This window comes from Erigeron canadensis, chromosome 3 (genome assembly GCF_010389155.1).
Source record: "Erigeron canadensis isolate Cc75 chromosome 3, C_canadensis_v1, whole genome shotgun sequence".
Lineage (NCBI taxonomy): Eukaryota > Viridiplantae > Streptophyta > Magnoliopsida > Asterales > Asteraceae > Erigeron > Erigeron canadensis.
The window spans coordinates 23,858,275-23,880,164 of record NC_057763.1 but is presented as its reverse complement, the minus strand read 5'-3'; the positions used below and the strand labels follow the sequence as shown (position 1 = coordinate 23,880,164).

Sequence of the window (21,890 nt, the reverse complement as noted above, 5' to 3'; positions counted from 1 at the left end):
CACAAACTGACACTTATTACAAAAATAAAAATAAAAACGAAAACAAAATAAAATAAAATAAAATAAAAACTAAACTACTTTATTTATTTACAAGAAATTCTAAGTTTTTGCAGATTAGATCAGATTAGCATTTACATAAGTCTGCAAGTGAGAAATAATTCTCTTATTATTAGTTATGAACAGTGACCCAAACACGATTACCGGTATATTTGTCCTCTTAAACACTCGGTACTTCCAGTTTCCTTTGAGTTGTGACACTTTCAACATACCCTGGCCAAGGACAGTCACCATGTAACCCGAGTAGCCTAATATGCCATTGAATAGTTTGCGAACTCATGTGACCCACATTCAGATATATTTCCGTAATCGATACAAGCACTAAGATAACAAATATTCAATATATATTCAAAAACATCCTTAAACAAATCATGAGACACCTTTTAGATAACAGAATTTAATTACTTTGTGATTTAACTTATTTTCTTTTGCATTTCATTATTTATAAGGAACCCGTGATTTTCTATGAGACCCATGTAGCGAACTTTCTGACAACCTATCCCAAGTTGGAAGCTTTAGGTAGGCTAGGTATACAAAGACCCCGAGGACATACTTGTCCGAATCTCAAAGACCACATTAGCCCCTTAATTAACATTCATTTCATTTGCATAAACAATATCACATTTAACTTTCATGCTCATGAATTGTAGAAGTTTTTGCCTATACATTGAACAAATCCTATAGTAATGCTAGATCTTTCACAAAATTTAAGGACTAGATCAATTCATTACTGAAAAGCAAGCATTCTCAGCCATATGTCTAAATATGTTTCCCACAAGAACATTGTATAATTTAACATCTGATTAAGGAAACCTTGCTATTTTGTGTCTACCAATATATCCCAAATTGTAATCATTGAACTAAGCAGTTATATTACGATTAAGCAGACTTAAAAGCTAAGTATCCTCACTTCTAATCATCTGACAACATTAACTTAAATCTCTCCCATATTTTTGTTATTTTCTCATTTTTCACATTTTTATGGTTTTTATGACACTAAGAACTCTTTTTGTATTTTTATGAATCTAGCTATTGACAGACACAAACTTAAAAAATTAGTTCTTTGAGAGATTTAATATGAACCAGCATTCTTCATCCCATTGAGAAGAATTAACTTCTCAAATCGAGCCTTATCAAATGCTTTGGTATACAGATCAGCTAAATTATTATCGGTTATAACCTTTTCCAAATGAATTAACTTCTTTTGGGCACAATCACGCAAGAAATGATGTCTAATATCAATATGCTTGGTGACCTTATGCATGACAGGGTTATTTGTAATGTCTATAGCTGACTTATTGTCTATTCTAATAGGAGTATCAAGAAAATCCATACCGTAGTCACGAAGTTGTTGCTGAATCCACAATACCTGGGAACAACAGCTACCAGCAGCCATATACTCTGCCTCACATGAAGACTGAGCAACACATGTCTGCTTCTTGCACTGCCACGATACTAATCTTCCTCCTAACAATTGACAACCTCCAGTCGTAGACTTTCCGTCATTGTTACAACCGCAAAAGTCTGAATCAGTATATGCAACAAAATCAAACGTTCCTCCCATTGGATACCATAGACCAAGCCCTTGGTTTCCCTTAAGATAACACAGAATACGTTTTGCTGCAGTCAAATGTGACTCTTTCGGACTAGCTTGAAATCTAGCGCAAAGACAAACAGCGAACATAATATCTGGACGCGAAGCAGTCAGATACATCAATGAGCCAATAATAGCACGATAATAAGTTGCATTCATAAGTTCATCTTGTAATTCCCCCATAGCACTTATTTCAAATACATTTTTCATGCTCATTTCAAACTCTTTGCACATCTTTATATTAGATGAACCAAAAATGATGTCATCCACATAAACTTGTACAATTAGATAATCTCGCTTCTTCAACTTGATAAACAATGTGCTGTCTATCGATCCTCTTGTAAAACTATTTGTCAACAAATGTGTCGACAATTTCTCATACCACACTCTGGGTGCTTGATGCAATCCATAAAAAGCTTTATCCAAACGATATGCTCTTCTTGGATAGTTCGGATCTTCAAACCCCGGTGGTTGATGAACATACACTTCTTCTTTAACTTCACCGTATAAGAAGGCACTCTTAACGTCTAACTGATACACCTTTATACCTTTGAAACTGGCATAGGCTAAAAATAACCTTATAGCTTCAATCCTAGCAACTGGTGCAAAAGTTTCGTTATAGTCATATCCTTCTCGTTGTGCAAACCCCTGAACAACCAAACGTGCTTTATTTCTAGTAACGATTCCTTTGTCATCTCGTTTGCATTTCTATACCCAACGAGTTCCAATCGGTTCTTTACCTGTAGGCACATCTACTAATTCCCAAACTCCAAGTTTTTCAAATTGAGCTAATTCTTCTTGCATAGCTTCAACCCAACATGGATCTTGAAGTGCTGCCTTAACATTCTTAGGTTCTACTTGTGAAATGAAACCAGAATACAAACACTCAGTTATCAATCCAGTGTCTTTCATTTCACAAAACAAACTAGTTAGATCCTTATTCAAATGATTTCTAGTTCGAACAGGTTTTGTAGCATTACCAAGAATATTTTCAACTGGATGATCCTTATTAACTCGATATTGAGGAACCGAATCAACATTCAGACTTTCTCCTAAATTTGTTCTAATCTGAAACTCAGGAGAGCTAAAATCATCTTCCGATTCTTCAGAAAGAGGATCATCATCAGGTAGAGTAACCTTAGATGGAGTAAGTGGTGTAGTGTTCTTGGATTCATTATTATCTGAATCTGGTGTCTTATTCTTGTCCTTACTACTTTCATCAATATCAGTAGTAGACTGAACTTTGGTTGCAGTAGTATCGACATTTCAAGTAGGCGGAGATACAGGAGTATTATCCATGTGATCTCTTAAAATAATCACATCATCAAACTATCTCAGGATCTGAATAAGAATCAGGACCATGTAGTGAACTAAACACGCTATCGTAATCGAAGTTTTTGCCACTTCCAGAATGAATAGTGGGCTTATGACTGACAATCTTGACATTTGTTCCCAAATCAACTTTGCCGGTCTGTTTGTTGTAAACCCGTCGAATTGATGTTCCCGGTTTATAACCCATGAGAAATCCCTCTTCAACCTTTGAATCAAACTTTGACTGAGGTAAATACTTCAAGAAAGTACACGGTACACCAAATGGTTCAACATTCTGTAAATTTGGTTTCTTCTTATGTAGAAGCTCATAACATGTCTTATTATGACGCTTAACTACAGTAACCCCTCTTTAAAATATGACATAGTAGGAAGCCCTGAATCTGCAAGCATAGTTCTGGCTGTCTCGATTAGAGTCCTATTCTTTCTTTCAGCAACTCCATTCTGTTGTGGTTCACACGGAGAACTGTATTGATGTTGGATTCCCTTTGACAAACAAAAGACATTCATCACATTATTCTTGAATTCAGTTCCGTTGTCACTCCTGATCCTCTTAACACGAACTCCATAAATGTTTTCAGTTTAGACAAAGAAATTTATCAAAATCTGTGGAGTTTCATCTTTCGATTTAAGAAAGAATACCCATGAGAATCTCGAGTAATCATCAGCAACCACCAAACAGTAATACATCCCACCGATACTTCTTACATTCACTGGACCAAATAAATCCATATGAAGTAACTTAAAAGGATTGGCAATAGAATTTTCTTGTTTCGGTTTATGTGCAGACTTTTGTTGTTTACCTTTGAGACAAGGTACACATTTGTCTTCCATTCCAAACCGTTTCATGGGAACGCCTTCAACCAAACCATGTTTGACAATGTCATTCATCTTTCGGAAATTGATATGTCCCATTCTTCTATGCCATAGTAAAGATTCAGATTCGTTTGCTTTCGATAACAAGCAAACAGACTCCTTTGGATCATCAACACCTAACACAAGGCCATAGATGTCTCTCTTCCTAGGAGCTTTTAGAAGGATCCAGTCTTCAGGAATAACATATCCCGGTTTGAATATAAGTGCTTCTTTCTCATTAAAATGGACATTGTTACCCTTGTCACAAATCTGAGAAACACTTAATAAATTATGTGCTAACTGTTCCACATAATTGACTTTCTCCAGCGTAATCTTCCCATTGACAACATCACCTTGGCCCGAGATGTTTCTGCCCTTGGGACCTGCAAAACTAACATATGAACCATTTACATCTTCATAATTGGACAAAACATTCTTGTCCCCTGTCATGTGCCGAGAGCATCCACTGTCAACATACTAAAGACTGATAGGCTTCCTTGGTTCTCCCTGCACATCAGACAATAAGATGATTAGTTTCTGAAGGGAACCCAAACCTTTTGAGGTTTAGGTTTTCCGAATTCATCTCTAATGATCAATTCGGTCCAATATCCATCGCTCTGTAATAGAGCCTTGGATGAAGATGGTGTTACAAACTGTTTCTTAGGTGAAGTGAAACGAGTCTTAGGAGGTAAATTCCTTGGTGAGGGAGTACCAAATCTAGGTTGACTCCCTAATCGATCATAGAATTTAGACGAACTATTAATTCTAGAAGGAGGAGATCGATTTTGTTGAGCCATCTTCCTAGGTGAATTACTCCTTTGAGGTGTACGAGAACGACTCAGACTTACACTACTAGAAGTAATATTCTGTGAAGGTCCCTATCGTTTTGGAGTCTTAGATCTATTATTATGAGCAACAATATCTGAGTCACTAGATCCTCCAGAAGACATACCCTTTTCTGGACATCTTTGTTTCCCATTTGGACAGCAACTATAAACATGTCCTACTTCATAACAATAGAAACAAGATTTTTTAGCTCTTGCTTTCTTAGCTTTAACATCAAACTCAGCTGAAGTCATGCCTAAACATTCCTTAAGTTCAATTGTGGCTGACTCTTCTTTTGATAAACCAGTTGACTCGTCTTTATCCGAAAAATGTACCTTCTGTTGAGAATTCTTATGAGTCTTATACGGAGTTAAGGGGACTCCATTAGACGTAGATTCATCTTTATTCCATACTTTATCAATCTTGTCATGATCTATGTTTTCAAAATCAATTTCATTGGATGTAAAAACAGTATCACATCCTTTCATTGTAAAACATTTAATGTTCTTATTGACAGGACAAGTTGAATTCACTTGACTAGATCCTTTAGAAGCACTAGCATCATAAACTCCATTCTTAGGATCCACTGGTTTAACAAATGAACTTTCAAGCTTATGTTTCTTGTTAAGCTCCTTAATTTTATCAATTGAGCTTTAGAGCTTTTAGGGGTCTTAGGATCAACATTTTGTTTTTCTGAACCGATTAGACCAATTTCACCAATATCGATCTTTTCAGTAAGCTATGTTAGAGACTCAGTATAATTATCATTGAATGGACCTCTAACCTCATTATAACTCATACCCAAACCACTTTTATCTTTTGAAACCCGTGGTACAGGTTTTTGCATCTGCATTGATCTTATTAAATCAGATCCCCTAATTTGATCTAGTCTTGTATTAATCTTAACTATCTCCAACTTTGCGTCAACCAATTCTTTCTCCTTTTTAGAAAAGTCTTCAGTTAGTTGAGCGTATTGTTCATTTCCCACTTTTTCCATCAGAACTGACTCTTTTAGTTTGTCTTTTAATGCAAGAATATCCTTATCAGATGCACGAATTTTATCTTGATAAAGACTTTCTTGTTTTACCAATCCAGAATTTTTGGCAAACAAAGAGTCGTTTTCCTTTTTAAACATGTTGTTATGACTAGTTAAGTTAATAACTGACTTATTCAAAATAAACACCTCAAGTTTTAAATCTGACACCATTTTACAAACGTCAATTATAGAAGATAAAGAACAAGATACCTTCTGATCTGCAGCCTTGCAATCTGCCATGTATGCAACAAAGTCTTCAGTTGTCATACCTTCAGGTATCACGAAGTTCTTCATTTGTTCTTCAATGCTCTTCATAGAAATGTCATCAACAGGACTCGATGACTCTTCTTTTTCTTCAGATGCTTTCACTGCTGTCATTTGTTCACTCTCAGATCTTACGGTCTCAGCAACATTACATATATTCTTCTGAACTATCTCAGATGCACTTTCTTCACTTGAGTATACAGCATAATCAATTGTTGCAGCTACCTCTTCATATAATTCTACCATGTAGGCATGATTCGAGGTATCATCAGATTGTGTATCCCATTGATAAGTACCATCTGGATTCTGAACAACAACAGCCTTTGACTCCGAAAATGATGACGAAACTGGCTGTTATGGAGTAGCCGGATATGTAATTTTGACGACCAACAACGGTATTATCAATCATCTTAGGTCGTTGACACTCTCTTGCAAATTGACCAAATCCATCGCAGTTATTACATTTCACCTTGGATTTGTCAAAGCCGTTAGTGCCATTACCTATAGGTTACATCGCCCTCACAATATCTTTCAAGAGCGTCCCATAAATCCTTTGAAGTAGTATACTTTTTAAACAAATGTACACTATCTTGAGGCAAGGCCATAGTAAGAGTGGACAAGGCCTTTCCTTCAATTGCGTATCTCTTACGTTCTTCAATTGGCATATCAGCACAAGTATACCTACCGATCACTCCATTCTTCTCATACGAAGGCCAATCAAAACTTTGAGTTATCACAAGCCACATTTTCATGTCGGTGAGACGAATGTAGTCTTCAAAACGTCTCTTCCACATCCAATAATTTTCCATACGGAACAATTTTGGAGGTGTGTTTCCACGATCAACCTCATGATCATGCATGATCATCTGGTTGATAAGTACGGCATTTGGTAAATTTGCGGCAGCTGGTATGGTAGTCATTTCGAATCTTTTGAAATCAAATCAAACGAAATAACACAAAAAAGGATACGTATCACGAAGACACACGAGGATCGCACGAAGTGCACGTGACACGAAGTACAATTGTCACGAACCGTAGCACGAAGAGCAATTCGTGCAGACGTGGCACGAAGTGAACACGAAGTCACTGGATGACGTAAGCACGAACACGAAGTACAACTCGTGCTGACGTAAGCACGAAGTGACACGAAGAAGATCACGAAAATGGTAAATAACACGAATTTCGAATCGAATTTGCAATCAATAGCAAATCAAACGATCTTAAACCTTCTGGTAATTAACCTTAGGGCTCTGATACCACTTGTAAGGTGCCCTATTGTTGCATGGATCGTAATAAGATGTGATTAGTTATGTCAAGAGTGCGGAATCCTCTTGAGATAACTAGATTGCTATTGCCTTTTGTTGATTAATAAGCAATTAACCAACCCAAGGAGATGCACAAGGCTTGTGGTTCGTGTAGGAGGTCACACGAAGGAACAAATAACCTTGATTCGTGTATAATCACTAAGATCTAAAAGGATTAGAAACGATTAACCTAATTCCGTAGATTAGATCTTGTATTTATACTAATAGGTATTGGGTTCATGTGGGCTTCGGCCTTAATTTCGTATTAGGCCCGATTAAGCAACCAATCGATATACCTTGTGCTGACGTCAACACGAGGTCAGTTCTTCATGCTGATGATGTCAGCACGAGGTTCGACCCTTTGGTGCTTTGTTTGACTTCGTTTGGCTCGTACATAACATTCAATCACCGTTTAAGTGTTCTACGACACTCATAAACCTTGATTCTATGTTCTTGTACCTGCAAAACAATATATAACACACAAACACAATACAAAACACAAACAGATATGATATTGAAGTTCAAACCTAATCATTAAATATCAACACAAGTTCTTATTTAAATGATTACAAACATAGTTCCTAAAACATAAACAATAATCAAATCTATGTTGCGATTGTCACAACGAATCTGCATCTACAGTAATCAATACAAACCCGCCAACCCGTAACTGTTCTAGTAGCCAAAAGTTCATTGTTTTCATTTTCAATTACCGTCATGCCCCCCCTTTTTGGGAACATAGTGGACGGGACTTACCCAAGAACTATCGGCAATCGGGAAAATGATCCCGACATTTAACAGTTTAATCACTTCTTTCTTAACTACCTCCTTGATATTTGGATTAAGCCTCCTTTGTCTCTGGACAACGGGCTTAACATCATCAACAAAATCTATCTTATGCATGCAAAAATCAGGACTAATACCTGGAATGTCAGTAGTTTTCCAAGCAAAAGCCCGCTTATGAGCTTTGAGCACGGCCAAAAGAAGATTTTTCTCGTCACTCGAGAGTGAAGACGAGATAACAACTGGTAGAGAGGATTTACCTGCCAAATAAGCATACTCCAAGTGGGCAGGCAATGGCTTAAGCTCCAGGTCAGTAGGGGTACATCAACCGAATTTGGTACCCTTGAGCTTCCATCAGCAACTACTTTTTCAAAGCTCTCCTCCTCTGGAGGTGTCTTATCCAAACTTAGTGCCATAACCTCTGCAAACAGCTCATCATCATCAATATCACTAGCTCCTAAACAAGTGAGCTCTTCATCAACCTCAGTCTCCATTAATTCTTCAAATTCCTGATCCAAAGCATCATCAATGACATAAATCCTGAAACAAGACTCATCATTAGAATAAGAATGCTTAATAGATCTTTCAACATTAAATACAATTCTATCAGTACCCACACCCAAAGAAATTTCTTTATCTTTCACCCGGATGATAGCATCCGCGGTGTTAAGGAATGGTCTACCTAAAATCAAGGGCACCTTAGTATCTTCCTCCATTTCGAGGATCACAAAATCAACCATAAACACTATATGACCTACTTGGACAATCATGTTTTCAGCAATCCCAATGGGATACTTGTTGGAAAACGTGTTTAAGCATGTTCCCGGATCGATTAACACGAGATCTATACAATCATAGATGTGCGGAATCTGTCTATGATCGTCTTTAGGGTTAATTAATGATTATCATGATAAACACACACGAAGATGATAAGAACATGAGATAAACACGAAAATACTATCATTAATCATATGATTACAAGGTGAATCCGTATGAAAAACATCTACAATGATTACAGATTACAATCATTGAGACGAATCGTGATAGTTTGGGCGGTATCTCGAGGTATAGATCTCTACCTCCAAAACCTAGTGAATGACTCTATGTTGCAACTAAATCATCAACCTAAATTCGTGACCTAAGACTTATATTTATAGGTTGAACAAACGGACTGGGCTGTCAAATTCGTACAAACGGGTTGGGCCTTACTAACTTAATAGTTCTTACGAACTTAATCTTCGTAAGGCATATATGTACGAAGTTAATAGTTCTTACGAACTTAAACTTCGTAAGCATAATTGTACGAATTTCTCAGCCTTTTAGAATTATTGCATCGGACAACAAATTGTGCACTTTATGTGCTCTAACAATACTGAAAAGAATGGTCAGTTAAACGAATACTCATGCGAGTAGGTCTCAAATTTCTAGAAGCCAACTTACTCCATACCGAGTAAGGCATCAAGTTTATACTAGCACCTAAATCGGCAAGTTCCTTACAAGTCAAAGAACGAATAGAACAAGTTATAAGGAAACCCTAGATCCTCAAGCTTGGGTGGAATCTGTTGACTCTGCAAGATAGCAGAACACTCAGCATTCAAATAAGCTGCATTCACCCCATCCATCTTTCCTTTATCTATCACAGGTTCTTTGATAAACTTGGCATAGTTTGGCATTCCCTGTATCAAATCAACTAACGGAACATTAATATGAACATTTTTAATCATGTTAACAAACTTGTCATACTGTTCCTTCAGCTTAGCTTTCCTGAACCGCTGTGGAAATGGAACCTTAGGCTTATATGGCTTAGCCTCGGGTGTCACGGCCGGTTTCGGTTGAATAACCGAAGTCTTCACAGTCGGTTGATCTTCCATCACAATCTCCTCATCAACATCTTCAGCTTCTTCATTTCCTGTATCCTGCACATCTGAAACAATATCATTAGGATTAAGAGGAGGAGCATAGGATCTACCTGTACGAGTAGTAATGGCCTTCACTTGCTCTTGACGAACAGGCGGTGGAGTGTACTTCTGACTACTGTTAGACCCTTGATTCTGCTTCGGATTCTGCTGAGTGTTACTAGGCAAAGCACCCTGGGGCCTAATGATAGCAACCATCCTACTTTCAAGATCCTTAAAATTAATATCCTGATTTTTGGCATTCATCTCCACCTTACCATTAATCCTGTCTAGCCTCTCACTCAACTCCCTAGTATCCTCCCTTATATTCTGGATACTTGTGTTTGTCTCCATCTGATTGCTCATCATCTGCTTCATCATTTCTCTCAACTCGGCATTAGGATCGGTAGTAGAAGAGGAAGAGCCAGATCCTTGGCTTTGTTGAGTCTCCTGCTGCTATGACTGACTTTGATAATTGCTCCTTTGCCACCTGTTACCAGAAAAACGAGAAGTATTAGCAGGAAAAGAAGAGTTATAAGAATTGTTACCTGATGACCGATCCTGAAAACCGGTGTTTCTCTGACAACCTCCTTGCTGATTCTGCACAAAACTAACATCTTCAGGTCCCCGATTGGGACATTCTTCATAATAGTGTGTCTCTCTACAATGATCACACCCATCAGCAAGCACCTTCACATCTCGTTCAAGATATCCAAACCGTGATTCTTGATTAGCAAATCCTTTATCCATTCGTGCAGACAAAGCTTGAATCTCGTCAATGACACTAGAACTGTTGCTTCCATCTGCTCTTGCAACCTTACTTTGCTTGAATCGGCTCTCATTCTTCAAAAACCTTTTATCATCCATGGCCGCATTATCTTTCACCATACGCTCCAAAATGTCAAAACCTTCATTTGGAGTAATCTTGCTAAAACTTCCACCGAAAGCATACCCCATCTCTCTTTTGGAACCCTTGTTCAAACCATCGAAGAATAGCTCGACATACTTCTCCTTAGTCAACTCATGTCCCGGACAATTCCTCAACATTTCCTTGAATCGGATCCATGCATCAACAACATCTTCCCCGTCTTCTTGCACAAAGGACCTTATCAAGTTCTCCAATTGCCTTTGATTCCTAATCGAATAAAACTCTCCAATAAAAGCTTCTTTGAGTTGATCCCATGTAGTGATTGAATTCTCAGGAAGATCATTGAACCAATCTTCGGCATCTCCGGTGAGAGTAATAGGAAAGGTTTCAAGTTTGACGGCACTCATTTGGTTTTGTCCATATTGATAAAGCCTAGCTAACTTCTCAAACCTCTCCAAATGCTTATAGGGATCCCAATTCTTCTTACCATCAAGATTTTGCTCTTCAATCCTCTTGAGATGGTTGGGCTTCAAGTTGAAATTTTGATCAACACCCGGTGGTCTAATAGCGGAACCACGAGCCGTAGGAATGGTTCTGGTTCGGTCACCGTATCGGATGTCGTTTGGATCTCTTGGTGGATTGTCACCCATTTCTTCTTTCACAAGTGCAAGCTCAAAGAATTCCTCTAGATAGAAGCCTTCTTCGTCCGAATCTGGTGGTGCTGTGAAGTTGATCCTGCGTCTAGGTGGAGTTTTCAATGGACTAAAAAGATGTCGCCCTGAAGAACGCAAAATCATCAACTATTAAAGAATCCTGCAAAGCACAACTAACACCACACGTCAAATGCACCTTTAATAACTCAAGTAAACAAATCTAAACTAATAAAGCAAATAACTCCCTCACGCGTGAGGAAGGATCAAACCACTAAATTCACAACTAAATCGGCAAGCAATCCCCGACAGTGGCGCCAAAAACTTGATGTGCAAAATAGAGCTTTAAATTTATAAAACTAAAACTCCCTAAAAACTCACTACTACACACTCACGGGCAGTGGACCCGATCATTTGTAATATAGTTAAGAGGTAAGTCTGAGTTCGTTCTCAGGGATTGGGAAATGATTAGTTGCTTATGAAATTGTTTGGAAAACGGGTGTTGCTTCGAAAATCCTCTTGACACTTAAAGTAAATTGGTTTGCAAAATAATTGCATAAACTGAAAAAAAAACTTCAGACAATATAATTAAAAGTCATCCACCTTGATTTTCCTCAACTTCAAATGTGATTGCATTTAATGAAGAACAAATTCTCTAGATTTTAAAGATAATCGTGACAAGATTAAGATACTCACGTGGTACCACCAACCGTGAACAAAATATCGAATCACCCAACTGCCAGTTAAATTACCCAAGTCGGGACCACCAAAACTAAGACAATTCTTCTAACAATTAGTTTTATTGACTATCAAATTATCAATTGAACCTATATGACAATAGCGTGGTACCACCAACTGATATCAATCACGTCGACAAAATTAATCTTTTCTTAAAATGATATTCACTATCATACCATGAACTAGTGATAATTACTTATAGACAAGTAACCATTTTAAAATCACATACACATTCAACTAGTACCACCAACAAAGAATCATATGCAACCAATATCAAAATTAATTAATGAAAAGAATTAACATCATCAAGACCACTGAACAACGATAATTAAATAAACCTTTTTGAATTAAAAATATTGCAATCACATTATCCGTCTCGTTTCATCAAGGTGGATGATTAAACGTTTAGCCACTCATGATCAATCCACAATAATAAATAAAATAGAAGAGAAACATGATGTATAAATCGTTTGATGAAAAGTAACTTGCAAGACAATAAGTAGATACGATGAATCTTCAACAAGTCCGCCTAAGAAATAATCTTGATTGGAGGAAGAAGAACCCTTGTAGAATAGCTTCAAGAAAGATTTTTGATAGCCAATTTTTGACCTAGGGTTTTTTATTTATACTCCTCCAAAATCTGATGCAAAAACAAGGAAAGTCTGATTCTCCCGTGCACCACTGCGGCGCAGTGGGGTTGAGCCTTCCCTCACTGTGGCGCAGTGAGGTATTGTTGACTTTGACTTCAGGGGGACTGCGGCGCAGTGGCTTATGTGACCACCACTGCGGCGCAGTATGAATCCACGACCTCATTTCTTCCTTCCCTGGCTGCGGCGCAGTCACTCCTAACCATCCCCACTGCGGCGCAGTGGGGGTTTGTCCATTAATGTCCGTGGATCAGGACTACGGCGTAGTGGGCTAGTGCAAACTCCACTGCGGCGCAGTCACAAATATGTACAAAGCCAAGTTCTTTCGATCTCGATTACTTGCCAAACTCTGCCATCTTTTCCACTCAAATCAACTCTCATCATCATAACGCACTTCCGGGCCAATAATCATCCGAAAATGTACCAAATGAACGCGTATCCTGTTTAGAGCCTGTAAACACTAACAAACACCATAAACGCACCAAATGCATACAAAAACGACTTAAAACATATAGTAAAATGGCCAATAACAATGTGGGTAATGGGTATAAATTAGTCACATCACATGACTAGCCCGGACAGGGGTGTCAACCCCGATAGTACTATCCATAATATTCGCGCGTTTGTTTCATGACTCAAGTTAACAAGGGGCTTTCATGAGTAATTGTATACATAGCTATACACAAACTATTAATGTGACAACCATCTTGGAAATGTTCTAGATAAGTTCCTCGAATCGTACTTTTGCCATTAGAACGGCTAGACAGTTCAATTTATTTAAGTTCTTGACGTACTTTAGACCCAATTATGTGCTTATGTGAAGGTCAATTTGATCTTAAATCTTAAAATATATGACGAGTCTATGACTAAATACAATGAAATACTAAGGTTCGGCTCGTAAACGTTCGTGTTCATAAAAGTTCTAGTTCAAATGTTCATAAATAGTCCTTGCATTTATTAAGTTCATTTATTATGGGAAGACTATAAATAGAAGAGTTAGAAAGAGAAAACCCTATTCATCATCTTCTCCATCTCCCCACTCTTTCACTAGAACACACACCAAAACACCACAAAACACACACTAGAGCATCTCTTGATTTTGGAATGTTTAATCAAAATCGTTTGTACTTTTAGCACTCTTGTGATAATCAAAACACACTTCTTGAATCAATTCTCAGGTAACAACAACATTTGATGGGTTTTTGAGCAAATTAAAAATGTACTTTTTCAAGTTAATGTTCTTGATGATTTGGTCCAATTTTTGAATGAAAATCGTGTTAAAAGTTAATGGGTTTGTGTCTAAATGTGTTTAATAACATTTATATGAACAAATTTGGGTCATAACATGCTTTAATCTACAAAACCCATTTTTGAAAATGAAGGTACAACTTGTTCTTGAAGGTCACGACTTGTTCATGTTATATTTGATCTTGAAATCATTAAAAGTGTTATTAGATAATGTTATTGAGTATATTTGTACTAGTGCTATGTCCAAACAAGTCCTGAAAATCGATCTAAACATTCATTATTGTACTTGTACTTATTAAGGTTGTTCTTGAGCTAGGACGATCTCCCCAAGATCGTCCCAGGCTCTTGGTGTGTTTGGTTGTTCATTCGAAGTTGTTGTGTTTGGGGAACACACACTTCTTGGGTAACTAATCTCCTAGATTGGTTTTGCTCAAACAATTGATCTTGGCACCAGGAAGATCTTGGCGCCAGAAAGATCTTGGCGCCAGGAAGATCTTGGCACCAGGAAGATCTTGGCACTAAGAAGATCTTGTCCCTAGGACGATCTTGGTCCTAGTGTTCCTAGGACGATCTTGGCCTAGTGTTCCTAGGACGATCTTGGTCCTAGTGTTCCTAGGACGATCTTAGTTCAATGTTCCTAAAACGATCTTGTTCTATAACTTGGCATGCACAAACTTAAATCAACTAGATCTTGTACTTAACCACTAGACCAGTTCTTAGCTTCATTACATTGCAATAATATACGCCAAAGGCTGTACAAACATCATTGCTCAATCCTTGACCAAAGTACATTAAAGTCATGATTCATCTTAATCATTAAAGTGCAAGTTCTATGAACAATCAAACTAAGTTCTTAAGGCTAAAGATCGTTATTAAAGACATGTTCAACTAATTAACATTATAATTACATGTGTGTGAGTTCAAAGACGTTCAGATCAAGTCCAGTTCAAGTACCTAAATTCATTCATTCTCATTTTGAGTCAAAACGTTCAAAGATCATCGTGGGCCAAATCATCAGTTCATCAAGGACATTTCAATGATTAATTAATCACATGAACTAATATGCGTACTTATTTATGATCAATGACTTGTACTTAGGCTTCCATCAAGACGTGCTTGGATTTTGATAGATATAACTTATCTATCTCTGTGCTTGTTCTCTGTACTTATAAACTGTGCTTGTACCAGATCACTGTGAGTTCACTAATCCCCCTTTCGTACATTTTGTTCAAGTTCTTTTATCGGGGACTGAAGAGCATGAAAACTATTTTGTACTTATACATACGTCCTTGAACTATTTTACACACTATTTTATGATCTTGTAAGATGCTTATGATAAGATTCTTAACTATTTAAAAAGGGTATTTAAGTCTTGAATGGGCAGGATCCTTAAATACATTTATACTACCATACTTGTTCATTTCCATGTTCTAGTTCTTACTTGTTCTTGATCAGTACTTATTCACTGCTATCAATTCATATCCCCCAGTTCAGGGATTGAACCGTAGGTAAATATGGACAGCGCTGTTTAGGGTAGGCCCACCCTCATTCTCCGTAGTTTTGGAGGATGCATATTATCTGTTCTTGTTCTGATCTAGATCTTACTTGACTTACTTGATTATTATGAGCATATCGTCACATTACAGTTCAGTTCTGGCCAATCGGGTTAGCAGTGACAATACATCTATAGTTCATTAATTGTTCTTGTACTGTTCTTACTATTGCAAAGTACTTTTGTTAAATGTACAGATCTTATGACCTTGTTCTTACTCTACATATTAATTATATGTATACTAAATAGTACTTTATGTTAATCTCACCAACTACTTTCGTAGTTGACCTTTTGAACTTACATGCTTTTCAGGCTAGACTAGTAGATCTTTTAGCATAGGAGTCTTCCTCTTGTAAGCTCATCTCATTTGGCGACTGTTCGTGCATGCAAGACCAGGAGCTGTGAAGACTTTCCTTTGCTTATTCAATTCCAGACTCGGTACTTTGAGACAATTGTTCTGTCTTTTGAATATTATCTATTCTGGGTATACCCCATGTTCTGTAATAACTATTATACTTCTTATCTTCTTAATGTTATTGGTTGTGTTGGAACTTGTACTGTGTGCAATTGTGCTTATCTGTACATCCCGTATATTCCGCTTTAGGGGGGTGTTATAATTAAAATTACTTGTGTCCATAAGATTGAGCATTATATTTTCACCCCAAAATATAAAATAGTTTAAAAGAGGGGCTACGAGACTCACCTTAGCAGCAGGGAGTATAATAACGACCAAAATTTAGCCTTGTAAAGTGTTTATAGCACACCTTAGATTAAATAAAAATAACTTGTGATTTAACTAATATACGATAGATTTTTGCCATGTTGATTCTATAATAATAGTGTCAGAATATAGGCATGTCATGACTTTTATTTCCAACATTCCAGTAGAAGAAAAATTTGCTTTTTAGTTTGAGTAGTAATTACAATCTATTTATAAAATCCATCTTTTCTATTTGCACAAAAAGTCAAGGTTCTATGAACCGTAGTTTAGTTTAAAAGTTGGTAGAAATAATAGTTTTACCAACATAACATGTATATTCATTTTATGTGTTGTATCAATTCTTATGTATCATATTAGTATATTAATAACTACAAGGGAATCATTATATGTGCAGTCTATACGCCATATTTTCAGAACATCCTTACTGTTTTTGTGAGTACATCGAATAGTTCATATAGATATACTAAGCATGTTTAATTATATATCGCGTTTTAAACATGGCAACGAAACAAGTTATAAGATTATAAACGAAATGGGTCGCTAAATATACCTCTAACAGATGATTATAGGCTTTGGTTATGAACTCGAAACTAGACTCGAAGAAGATTTTGAAGCAGCTTGATGAACTCGAACAAACCCGATACAAAGATGAAACAAACTCAAACAAACTAACGACCCTTATGTTGCCATTCTTTCCTTAAAAACCTGTTATATTGCTGAAAATTTTGGTGATGGTGTGGGTTGGAATGAAGGAAACGAGGGCTATCTATAGGCAGCAAGAATAGGGATGAAGTTGAGTTAGCCGTGGGATGCAAGGAGAAGAAAGATGAGCTGTCAAGTTCTTGTTGAACCTTGCATATGAAGCAAGTGTGGTGTTTAAGCGTGGAGGATGAAGAATGGCAGTCTAGAAGATGATAAAGACAAGATATAAGATTGACTAATGAAGGCTATAAGCTAGCATGGTGAAGAAGCTGCTTATTTTCTTCTATTTTTTTGTTTTGTATGACATGAGTAAGGAAACAAAGAAAGGATTTTTATGTCTTTTTCCTTGCATCAACTTGTCAACTTTTGTCATGCTTAAATGTTATAACAATTTATCAATTTTGTTAATATTGTAATCATGTTAAACATAGAGATTAATATTGTCCATGCTGATCATCAAGTTTATTTTTGATAAATATTAAGTAGGACAACTCAAAATGTCATATTATTAGCTAAAAGTTATATATATATAATATGACATTTTGAAGCATGTACTATTACAATATGACGCATATATTACATATACCTTAGCTAACTAGACTAGATTAAGGGTAGTAACATTGTATCTTATTTGAGGGTTGTTATAGTAGCTACCCGTTGAAGGAATTTCGTCCCGAAATTCAAAGAGAAACCTTCGATGGTGCAGAATTTGAAAATAGATGAGGATATTTTTCTTTAAATTGATCTTCACGTTTCTATGTGAACTCAGGACCTCCACGAAAGTTCCATCGGACCTTGATTAACGGGATTCGATTGTATCTTAATCCTTTGACTTCCCGATCCATGATTTCAACGGGTTGCTCGATAAAACGAAGTTGATCATCAACTTGGATTTCTTCCAACGGAATGATAATACTTTCATCAGACAAACATTTCTTCAGGTTTGAGACGTGAAAAACATCGTGAATGCCGCTTAATTCTTGAGGTAGTTGTAGGCGGTAAGCAACAGGACCAATCCATTCGAGTATTTCAAACGGTCCTACGTATCTTGGACTTAGCTTTCCCTGTTTTCCAAAGCGAACAACGCCTTTCCATGGTGATACTTATAACATGACTTTATCACCTACCTGAAATTCTAACGGCTTCCTCCTAACGTCCGCGTAACTTTTCTGACGATCTTGAGCGGCTTTTAACCTGGTTTGGATTTGGATAATTTTCTCGGTTGTCTCATGTATTTTTCCGGACCCGTGAGCTGACTTTCTCTAAGCTCTGTCCAACATATTAGAGATCTGCACTTTCTTCCGTAAAGTGCTTCAAAAGGGGCGGCCTTAATGCTTGTGTGGTAACTGTTATTATATGAAAATTCAACTAGCGGTAGGTGTTTATCCCATCCTTTGCCAAAATCAATTATGCATGCTCTTAACATATCTTCAAGAGTTTGAATGGTCCTTCCACTCTGACCGTGAGTTTGGGGGTGGTAGGCGGTGCTAAGATCTAATCTAGTACCAAAGGCTTTTTGAAGGGTCTGCCAGAATCTGGATGTGAATTTGCTGTCGCGATCAGAAATGATAGATACAGGAACTCCGTGTATGGAGACAATTTCTTTTATGTAGACTTGAGCCAGTTTCTCTGTGTTGTCCATTTCTTTAATTGGTAAAAAATGTGCGGATTTTGTGAGTCAATCCACAATTACCCAGATCATATCATAACCACTTGAGGTTTTTGGAAGCTTGGATATAAAATCCATAGTTATGTTCTCCCACTTCCATTGGGGTATTTTTGGCTGCTGTAGCAATCCTGACGGTTTTTGGTACTCGGCCTTAACCTTTGAGCATGTTAGGCATTTGCTAACATATGTGGCTATGTCCGCTCTCAGGTTAGGCCACCAATATAGTTCCTTCAAATCGTGATACATTTTATCTGCTCCAGGATGTATCGAATATCTCGTCTTATGTGCTTCACTCTTTACCAATTCTCTTAATCGTCCATATCTAGGTACCCATATTCGATTCATGAAGTACCTAACTCCATTCGTCTTGACTTCGAATTGCTTGTCCATACCTCGTAGGGATTCTCCTTCTACGTTTTCTTTCTTGATTGCTTTTCAATTGACGTGATGCATAAGCAATGACAGTATACTACAAAGCAATGACAATATACTACAAAGCAATGACGTGTCGTATAATATCACAACCCAGTCCTTGATAGGAAGCATCACATATACCACAAAATCATCATTCCCTTCCGGCAGTGCTAGAATTGGTGCACTACAAAGCTTCTCCTTTAATGCTTGGAATGCAGACTCCTGTTTATTGGTCCAGTCAAATTTCTTATTCTTTTGAGTTAACGAGGTTAAAGGCTGGACTATCTTGGAGAAACCTTCAATGAATCGTCTATAATAGCCAGCAAGGCCTAAAAACTGACAAACCTCAGTTGGAGTTTTTGGTGTTCTCCAATTCTTCACAGCTTCGACCTTGGCAGGGTCTACATGAATACCATGGCTGTCAACCACATGACCGAAAAATTGTACCTTTTCTAACCTAAAGTCGCATTTAGAGAACTTCGCATATAACTGCTCCTTCTTAAGCAGTTCTAAGATCTTTCTCAAATGTTGCTCGCGCTCATCTTTGCTTCGAGAGTAGACAAGAATATCGTCTATGAATACAATGACAAATTTATCCAGATATAGCTTACACACCCGGTTCATGAGATCCATGAATACTGCTGGTGCATTCGTTAAGCCAAAGGGCATTACGAGAAATTCATAGTGACCATAGCGTGTTCTGAACGCCATTTTAGGGATATCTTCTTCTTGAACCCTGAGTTGATGATACCCAGATCTTAGATCGATCTTAGAATAGAATTTAGAACGTTGCAGTTTATCAAACAAGTCATCTATTCTAGGGAGAGGGTATCGATTCTTTATTGTTAATTTATTCAACTCTCTATAGTCGATACACATTCGGAAAGATCCATCCTTTTTCTTGACGAATAGGATTGGAGCTCCCCAAGGAGAAGAACTTGGTTGGATGAAACCTTTATCAAGAAGTTCTTGCAGCTGACTGGATAACTCTTGCATCTCGGAAGGGGCTAATCGATAAGGTGCACGAGCAACCGGCTTTGCTTCGGGTACTAAATCAATACAAAATTCCACTTGTCTAGGAGGTGAAAGTCCTGGCAAGTCTTCAGGGAATACTTCGGGAAATTCTCGTGCAACTGGAACGTCTTCTAATCTCTTCTCCGACGACTTCTTTTCCTTTACGTGGGCTAGGACCGCGTAGTAGCCTTTTCTCAAACACTTTTGAGCCTTCATGAATGATATGATGTTTAGTTTGATGCCACCCCTCTCACCTGATACAGTGATTACTTTGTCGTTTGCAACGGGGATTCGAATGATCTTCTCATAACATATGATTTCAGCATGGTATGTTGACAACCAATCCATGCCAACTATGACGTCAAAGCTTCTTAGTTCAACGGGCATTAGATCGATGCCGAATACTTGATCGGCTAAGTTTAAGGTACAACCCTTAACAATTTTAGCGGTTTGTATTAATTTTCCGTCAGCTAGTTCTATGATATAGTTGGCATCTAGGGGAGTGGGGCAATATTAAATGTCATGATAAAGTCCTTAGATACGAAACTTTTGTCAGCACCGGTATCAAATAGCACTGATGCATAGGATTTGTTGATGAGAAACGTACCGGTTACAAGATTAGGGTGATCACGAGCTTCATTGGCCTCGATAACAAACGCTCTTCCACGTGCTTATCCAATATTCACGTTCATCAGCTTTGGGCAATTCTGTTTGAAGTGTCCCTTGTCTCCACAATTGTAACATCCTCCAGGTTGAATTACTTTTGTGCTTGGGATCACATCCCTACAATCCTTGGTCAAATGACCCGTCTTCTGGCATTTTCCACAAACCTTACAGAATCCTTGATGATGGCGTCCACATTTGTTACAAAGTGGCTGATTCCCGGCATATGACTGGTTGGTAGAAGGACCAGCATTAAATATCCTAACAGAATTTGGTTTCTTAAATAGTAGTTGCCCAACACTTCTCCTTTGATTGTCTTCCCACTTCCTCTTGTTATCATTTGTTCGTTGATCTGCATTCTTGGCGGTGTGACGGATAACTTGATCCATAAGATCGTGTGATAGACGAATAGTTTCTTGGATGGTAGTTGGTTTTGAAGAAGTTACATTTCCTTGAATTGAGGGTGGAAGGCCCCAGATGTACCTCTCAATCTTTTTGTACTCGGGAGTAACCATCCCCGGGCACAATGTTACTAGTTCATTGAACCGAGTAGTATATGACATTATGTCCGTTCCTTTTACAGTATGATGCCAAAATTCAATTTCCTGCTTCTGAACTTCACTTCTCGGGCAATACTCGTTTCTCATCATTTCTTTTAAGCCTTCCCAAGGTAAAGCATAGGCAGCATCAATCCCTATAGGTTGTACGTAGGCATTCCACCATGTGAGAGCACTATTTAGAAGAGTGCATGTGGCATACTTTACCTTATCACCATCAGCACAACCACTAATACGAAAGACTGATTCCATTTTCTCAAACTAGTGAATCAACCCTACAGTGCCTTCAGTTCCTTCATAGTTCAAGGGCTTGCATTTCATAAAATCAGTGTAAGTACACCCTTGCCCACCAGTTCTTTGTATATTAGCTCCTGGCATGGCAATTCCTTGTCCAACAGCTTCCGCCCCTGCAGCTCCTTGTCCTTCAGCCATTTGTACTCCGGTTCCTTCCTGTTCAGTCCTTCTATTAGCTGCAAGTGCCGCAGCTACTTCTTAGGCCACTAGT

At 37.7% G+C, this 21,890-nt stretch overlaps 1 protein-coding gene across 1 annotated transcript; it reads right to left on the bottom strand.

The window, feature by feature from the left end:
* Nucleotides 1–20,836: 20,836 nt before the first annotated feature.
* LOC122591725 lies at nucleotides 20,837–21,637 on the bottom strand. Its single transcript, XM_043763972.1, has one exon. It carries the CDS (start codon nucleotides 21,635–21,637, stop codon nucleotides 20,837–20,839), a length of 801 nt encoding a protein of 266 aa, XP_043619907.1.
* Between the last annotated feature and the right edge of the window lie 253 nt (nucleotides 21,638–21,890).